Raw genomic sequence first — 8,612 nt, forward strand, 5'->3', positions numbered from 1 at the left:
ATACTGCGGTCACTGCTTGCATAAACTATAATGCAAACTCAGCATAAAGATTTAGACTCAAGCTTGAGGTAAGTTTGACTCGCTTTAGTAGTTTCCTGACTGATGGAAGAATTGCAAGGCCATTAAATTATCATGAACCTTCTTGTTTTACCAAACAGCAGCATTTAACACCCTGAGAATAAGAATCCAGCCATGTTGGCTTTTAACATGTGCCACAGGTCAAAGCACAGTCTGGGATTTTAATAAGTAAACCTTTGTGGCGGTCTCTTCATTTCTTGGTTTGGTGACGTTTTGGCTTTGACTCCAGCGATCAGAATTTTAACAGAGTTTTGTGTGACTTGGCCGACATTCTTGTTGTCACATCTTCTGTAGGAGTTGTAACTTAAGCTCTGCCAGACATAATATTTCAGGGTGAATTTTAGTTTTGTTGTGTAAAATGAACGTTTTACATTAGCGCTGGTTTTGAATGCAGGATAGAGATCCCAGACTAGCTTTCATAGACTAAAAACATGAGTAAATACAATTTGTTTTGCACCCCCACCCAAAGTTTCGCCTCTCCTCTCCATCACTTTGTTTTCAAAGATTTCCCTTTCTTCTTCTTACTTGTCTCACGTTCCCACCCTTCCCCTTGCTTTCTAACCCTCCTTCTTTGTTATTTTCTTTCTCTCTTTATTTCTTCTTTTTCTCTTGGACCCTTCCCCCAGTTTTCCCACCTCGGTGCTCCATCGGGAGCACCACAAAGCCTGGTGCTGCCGTAGCAACCACCGCACCACCGCCTCTGCCCCGGCAACAGGCCGTCGTCAGGGCTGCTGACCCTTGACCCCATCACAGCTGCTTACCCATTGCATATCCCTGGCTCTCTGCTCGCTCCCGTGACCAGGGGGTCACGCACTATATCACTTTCACCAAAAAAACAGGACAAGACAAGAGAGGAGAGGAAAGGAGAGACGAGGAGATGAAGCAAGGACACAAGGAGAGAGGAGGTAAGATGACCAGAAAAAACACAGAGAAGAATGAAGATTAAGAGTCGACATAGAAGGAAAACTAAAAGAATCAAAGATATGAAATTAAATGAAGAAAGCAAAAGATAACAACCTTAATATATGTTAAGTGGAGATAAACGAGGAGCAAAGGAAAAAAGAGATGAGGCAACACGATGAGAGGACAGCAAAAGGAATAAGAGACCATCTTATGGTGGAACACACACCAGCCCTGATGCTAATGCTCTGACTCATCGCACTCCTCTCTCATCACCTTCTATCACCACTCATGTCAGCTACAAATCTGTAAAGTTTCATGACTGCTGTCTTGCAGCGTTGTGATGCTATCATGTTGATATATCTGTCCACATACAGACAGGCAGACACAGACACATCTTCGAAAGTACTCTAACCTCTTTAGATACTCCTGCTATAGCAAGCAACAGCAGGCCCCTGTTTGCTATTAAGACATTCACCAAAGAACAAAAGCACAAGGTGAAACCAAATGTATCCATTCTGTTGAAGGTTGTAACAAAAAACAAAGATTAGAGAAGACAGAGTGAAGAGAAGACATAAGGCACAGCGGAAGGAAATGAAAAGAGGAGGGGACATATGAGGAATGAAAAGGAAAGAGAAACAAGAAATCCAAGGATCAGGAAGGAAATGAAAAACAGTGAAGTGCTACTCGTGTGTAAATCGACTTTGGGTTTCTTGGCGGTAGACAAAAATAAGTTATATTATTGTTATTATAAAGAGGACTGTAAGAAAAGAATAGGCATGATGAAAGGAAAGTGAGATTAGAGATAGTTAGGGAAAGAAAAGGATAAAAACTGACGATGAGCAGAAATAAAAGTAGAGAAGAAACCAACAGGAGAGGGGCGATGAAATGAGAACATGAGAAAAAGGAAAGCAGGAGCTGAAAGACTAAGAGGTTTACTTGGGTTAAAGACATAACATTTATGGATCTATCGAGCATTATGTGAAAGTTCAATTTATAAAACATTATAGAAAACAGTTTAATCCTCTAAACTTTCGACTCTTTTTTAACTCTACTGGTTCTACAAAGTGCTTACATCTCTCATTCATATTCATGAGCATGGCACATAAATGGTGACACATTAGGCATTCACCTTTATGGTACTGAGTTTGTGTCTGTCAGTATTTGTCTGTGCAGAGAGTAATGAACCCACGGTGGTGTGTAGTCCTCCAAAAAACTCAGCGCAGCATGGATGATGCTGTGCATAGGCTAGATGTTGATTGGTTGAAAAGTGGGCTGGAACAGGAAAAGGGACGACAGGAAAAATTCCCCCAACTGGAAGAAATATGAGAGAGCTGCCCTGCACAGACGACTGATGGAGCCAGGTTCAGCCGGGCACATGTAATAACATCATGTGTTTCCAGGACTGAGGATGTGTCTGAAGCAGACTCCATTCCCCTGTGTGCCACACGAGGAAAGAAAACTGGTTGCACCTCACACATTTTAGGCCTCTTTTTTCCTTTTTGGCAAAAGTCCACCCTCTGCCATCACATACATGTCACAAAGGACATGTTTAGACTCTCTCTTGAAATGACTCCTGACAGTCAGGAGTTTGGAGGAGAATTAGAGAACATGGTCACCCCATATAAATTTAATATTTAAGCTAAGAAGCATCGTGGCTGTTCTCTGATAACAAATTCGTTTGAACTGTTGTCATGGACAGTATAAAGATGTTGTGGTTAGCACTGTTGCCTCACAGGAAAAAGGTCTGGGGCCTTTCTGTATGGAGTCTGCATGTTCTCACCAAGTCTGTGTGGTTTCTCTCCGGGTACTCTGGCTTCCTCCCACAGTCCAAGACATGCATGGGATGAGGTTAATTGGTAATTCTGTTCAGGGTGTACCCTCCCTCTTGCCCTCTGACAGCTGGGATAGGCACAGGCACCCCCACAACTCTGAATTGGATAAGTGGAAGAAGATGGATGGACTACATTAGCAAAGGCTCCTTAACAGAAATGAACCCTGTAAAGCATCTCTGTCGCTCTGCGGACAGCTGCCATGTTGCTTTTGGCTGCTTTTGTTTGGTTTCAGTAGAACTTCTTGTTTGTTTGAGAAGCTCAGAGCTGCAGTTGGTACAGGAGTCACTGTCACTTTGATTCAAAATGAGTGCAGAGCAGAGGCACAGTTTCATGCCGCTCACCACAGCAACACAGCACAGTGGAAACAGCAAAGAAACCAGCTGAACGTTGAGACTTAAAAGTGGGTAAAAATAAAATTTCTACAGGACTGTGTAGATGTATTTATGTCTGTGTGTGTGTATACATGTTTAGACATCTTTGTGAGGACAGAAAATTGGAATGCTGCTATACTTGTGGGGACCAACAGTCACTTGTTGGGACAAAATGCCTGTCCCCACAAGTTTGAAGGCATTTTTCACACTCAAAATGTGGTTTTAGTGTCAGGGTTACAGTTAGGTTAAGGTTAGGTTTAGGCTCAGGGTTAGGATTAGGCATTCATTTTTGATGGTTAGAGAAAGCGGCTAGGGAAAGCATTATGTCAATGAGATGTCCTCACTAAGATATGAAAACAAGTGTGTGTGTGTGTGTGTGTGTGTGTGTGTGTGTGTGTGTGTGTGTGTGTGTGTGTGTGTGTGTGTGTGTGTGTACCTTGGTTTTAGGTGCTGTCCTCAGTGTAACCTGAACTGGGCTTTATTAATAAATAATGCATCTGAACCAGTCAGCTCATCAGTCAGCTTTTGAGGCAGGCAGTTCTGGCTTATTCTGCCATTTGCCCTCCAGCGGGACAGAAACAGACGCAGCATCAGAGATTATCTGTCTGTTTTCAGACTCAGGATTCAGTTTCAGGTGTTTCTGTTTTTGTTGCGTCAACTGGGCCGACCTCGTTGATCATGAATCCTGAATAGTAAGTGTTGTTTCTTTCTCTGCGCAGTGCATTACCGAGATGAAATGATCAGCTTGTAATAAAATGACACCTGGTCTTTAACACTGGCTGCTGACATGGAAAGTTAGGAGAAAACTTAAGCATGTGTAACATGCCCGACCCTTGTTTTTAACCTTTGTTTTGTAACTAGAGATCAGTCGTATCAGACGTATGTCAGTCTAAAAAGACATACAAGCCAGTTTTATTGCTGAGGTGTCTAATTTGAGCTTATCAGTAAATTGTAAGTTGTGATGAATTAATGTTTTATGTCCGTCCATAGATTTGCTGCATGTTTCTATCAATTTGTAGAAAAAAAGCAAAAAGAGTAGATAATTGGAGGCATTCAGTTGTAGGTAATCTGCAATGGCTCACTAGGCCTCTGTGGCAGATGGGTATTGTTTAGTGGTGCTCAACAGAACAAAGACAAATTGTAACTTCTCGCAGACAAGAGTGCTACAGAAGAAACCATACACAGAAAGACATTTGATCCCAGGTTCGACTTTGCGTCTGTGACTTATGTGTCCATAAACTATGTAATGCAGCAGCTAACCACTTTGGTTTAATGCTACTCATTCAGAAATACAACACAATAATTTGCATCCATCTAGTATTACCAGGCAGCTGCTTTACTGCCAGCTTTGAGAAACAGTTGTAATAATATCAACAACCTGGTTCCAGGAGGGCACGGTTTAAGCTGTAGCTCCAAATTCTTACATGAAAATAAAACTGAATGGAAAACTGTGTAGTGTGGATGGTTTTATTCACGTTCTATCAAAAAGCTTGCTTCTTATTCATTAATTTGTATCTTTAATGGGTAAAAGTTAGACATTTAAAAAAAGGAGTTTCTTGGTGACGACCACGTTGTTACCTGTGATTACACAAAATGACATTACTGGTGAAACATTGTTTCAGTATCTAGAACTAGTGACTGTGATAAACCATTCCTGATGAGCTAACATCTGTCCAAGGTTCACACTTTCATTTGACTTGTGGTTCAAGCACTTCATGGTGCTTGCACTGAGTGAAAAACTGCAAGTCTTACAAGCAAACAGCACGACTGATTTTGCAACCTTCACACTGTGCACTCGATATTTAGTTCATATGAAAGCAAAAAACAAAAATCTTCCAAATTTAGAGCATAAAACATTCAAAATATCAGATCAACCCTTGACTTTTGTTATAGATGTAATAAAATCTGGTTGCAAGTGTGCCACCCTCTGCATTTCTTAAATTCATGTCAGCATTCAGAGCTGTATTTGATGTGTGTTATTTGCTAGCTGGCTTTCAACATTTAAATTATGCAGCTTTTTATGGCATGACATCATTTACATCTGAGATGGAACCTCTGTAGTGGTTCATTCATGCATGTCTTCCTTGCTTCCCAGTGACTACTTGTTCAAGCTTCTTCTCATCGGTGACTCTGGAGTTGGAAAGTCATGCCTGCTGCTGCGCTTTGCGGTAAGACTGTGCACACGTATGCACACAAAGACACGCTCACTTTCCCTTTTTAACACTTAACTGCTTGCTGCAGGATGACACCTACACCGAAAGCTACATCTCTACCATAGGGGTCGACTTCAAGATCAGGACCATTGACATGGATGGGAAAACTGTCAAGCTACAGATTGTAAGGAAACGGCGAAGCGGTTTTGTGAGGGAACATCATAAAGTTGTTTTTCAAAGCATGAAAGTCTTAAAAAAAACTGTGTAATGTTAGCCTCAGTGCTATTTTACGTGTGTGCATATACTCCTTCAGTGGGACACAGCAGGTCAAGAGAGGTTTCGAACCATCACCTCCAGCTACTACAGAGGAGCTCACGGCATCATCATTGTGTATGATGTCACTGAGCAGGTCAGTGTGTATGTCTTCATCATCATCTAAAAAGAAAAGCATTTGAACATGAACTCCAGACCTCCTGCTGCTTCGCTTTCTCTCTCTCTCCTCAGGAATCCTTTAACAATGTGAAGCAGTGGCTGGATGAAATAGATCGTTACGCCTGTGAAAACATCTCCAGGCTGCTGGTGGGAAACAAGTCTGACCTCGTTAGTAAGAAAGTGGTGGATGCTGCCACTGCTCAGGTAACAGGCTACGTGCAGCGAAGAGGCTTAACTTCAAATACTTAGAAATAACTTCACACCTGTGGTTTTATTAAGCATCATAAAACTAAGTGGAAGCTTAAAATGGGAAATAATTTGTTTTTTCTTTCCAAAATAATTCTAGACATGAGCACACTGGTATTTTGACATCATCACATACTGGTATCTCTATCAGAAGGTTTTAGCATCGTGGACAAAGTGTCTGGCTTTGTGCTTAGACACACGTACTGTGGCAGCACTGGAGGCAGGAAGCAAGTAGTCAAGTTAGGAAGATCGACAATCATGCCTAATGTTTCAGTAACACTAAAACCGGATGACAACCTCACTGTGACTAGTAAGAATGGGTGGTTGTCCTGTGACTGTGTGGTGATTTTTCACATTCAGCGAATGATTGCAAACAGTTGCTGCGATCAGATGTTTGGCACTCAACCACTAATCACTCAACCTGCAATCACTCTCAGGCAGATTGTTGAAGGTTGGCAAAAAATTACCACCTCATTTATAAATGCAAACAGGTTACTAACACGCTGAAGTCCCTCTGACTGAGTCTGCACCAATGAGCACAATTCATCTGGGACAACTCAGCTGGTTTCAAACTGGGTATTTTCTGGGTATACTTCTATCTAAAAGTGGGACTGCCTAGCACCTAAGTCATTTGGAGTTAGATTGCGGTGCCGCAGTAACTGTCATACAATCTGGGGAGGAATTCTTGAGACTCCTTTCTTAATCTTGGTGTCGCAGTAGTGGTAGAGCAGGTCATCTGCTAATCAGAAGATTGGTCCCAAAGATATTTGTCATGCTCCATTTTGCATGCCAAATATCTACGGGCAAGGTATTACCTCTGATGGAGTCTCTCCGATGCGTCCAATGGAGTATAAATGTGTGTGACTGTTAGATAGAAAGTGTTAACTTTGGAAAAGCATAGGAAAAAATGCTTGTATGAATGAGGCAAGTTGTATAAAGTGTGCACAGTTAGAGTAGGAAAGCTCTTTATATGAACCAGTCCATTTATCAGATCTATGAGGTTCAGACACCTTAACCCCGTTCAATTACAAACTGATACAGACTGGCCCTCTCTTACTGACTCTAAGGACTCCAAAGAGTCAATTTGAGGGGAGCAACTAACTATGAGTCTCTCAGGGAGACTTCAGCGTGTTAGTAACCTGTTCCAAATCTAGACTTGGACTAAGAAGCAAACCATTTGAAAGGATAGGAGATTGCAAGCTCATATATTTAAAAGTAGCATTGGAGGCAGAGCCTTCAGCGTTCAGGCCCATCTTCTGGGTAACCAGCTCCCAGTTTGGATTTGGGAAACAGAAATCTTCTCTACTTTCAGGAATAAGTTTAAAACTTTCCTTTTTCATCAAGTAGTTAGGGCTGGATCAGGTGACCCTGAATCCTCCCTTAGTTACACTTAATAGGTCATGCTGCCGGAGGTTTCCCATGATGCACTCGGTGTTTCTTCTTCACTGTGTTTACACATCACTCTGCATTTAATCATTAGTTATTATTCATCTCTGGCTTTGTCTTTTGTCCCGTCTTCATCCCCACACCCTCAGGTGTGCCAGAGGTTGCTTCTTGTTAAAAGGAAGTTTGTCCTTCATCCCTACGGTCCTTACCTTACTATAAAAAGCACCTTGAGGAGACTTTAATGCTGTTGTGATTTGGATTGAATTAGTAGTCAGGTCATTGACAGGGGCTTCTTCGGACCAGTGGGCATCTTGTACATGCACCAGGAGCTTTGACAAACCGGCAGTATTTGAATGAAAACAGGCTCAGTGTTCTCAGTGCCAAGTCTGGCCAGGCGTTCATCGACTTTGTAGCTTTCATGTCTAAATTCCTTTGAAAAGTACCAGATGTAAACTTGTGAACTAACTACAATATTTAAATGTTGACTCATCAATAATTCAAAAGTCTGATTAGGGTTCTTTTTCAGAATGACTACTCAGTTCACTCTTAATCCAGGAGTACAAATTACATGTAATACTTTACTCTGGAATCGAATTTTAGAATTACAGTTGTTGCATTAAATGCTTTTAAACTGTGGTGTTTACACACTTGCTGCTTTTAATAAGACTTGACCCCATCCACAGGAACTGGCTTCGTCCCTGAAGATCCCGTGCTTGGAGACTAGTGCGAAAAGCTCTGATAATGTGGAGAGGGCGTTCCTTACCATGGCCTCTGAGATCCACAAACGTCTGGCCAGTGAAGGAGGGGGCATGGAGGGCGAGTCAGCAGAGGCCAGGACCGCCAAGATCAACAGCGCCCCCCTGTGGCTGGGAGGGGAAAAACAGACGCAGGAGGCCAATAACTGCTGCTGAGGTGGAAACATAAGCACAAATATTTATTACTTGATGAGACAGATGTGTCATTTGAAAAAGACCCAGCTGTCTGGTTGAAGGACTCATTAACTGAGTGTTACAGGCACACATATCGGCATATTTTTGACATTTATGACTTTGGAAGAAAAACACATTTTTGACTTGACTATGATATATTTTTGAGCTTGGTACTTTTGAATGAGATAGAGGTTGACGTTTTTTCCTTTTACAATTATGTTCATTTATTTTAAAAATGAGAAATGGAAGTAAAACTAAATAAAAAGAAAACTATAGCACATT

General features: G+C 41.7%; 1 protein-coding gene across 1 annotated transcript; it reads left to right on the plus strand.

The window, feature by feature from the left end:
• Positions 1–3,862: 3,862 nt before the first annotated feature.
• LOC146619495 (ras-related protein ORAB-1-like) lies at positions 3,863–8,312 on the plus strand. Its single transcript, XM_085370436.1, has 6 exons — positions 3,863–3,876; positions 5,280–5,352; positions 5,426–5,521; positions 5,651–5,746; positions 5,842–5,973; positions 8,085–8,312. Exons 1-6 carry the CDS (start codon positions 3,863–3,865, stop codon positions 8,310–8,312), a joined length of 639 nt encoding a protein of 212 aa, XP_085226562.1.
• Positions 8,313–8,612: the final 300 nt, after the last annotated feature.

Source organism: Diplotaxodon limnothrissa, linkage group LG14 (assembly GCF_057381915.1).
Source record: "Diplotaxodon limnothrissa isolate DT_005_m linkage group LG14, D_limnothrissa_male_GT1.1, whole genome shotgun sequence".
In the NCBI taxonomy this organism is placed as follows: domain Eukaryota; kingdom Metazoa; phylum Chordata; class Actinopteri; order Cichliformes; family Cichlidae; genus Diplotaxodon; species Diplotaxodon limnothrissa.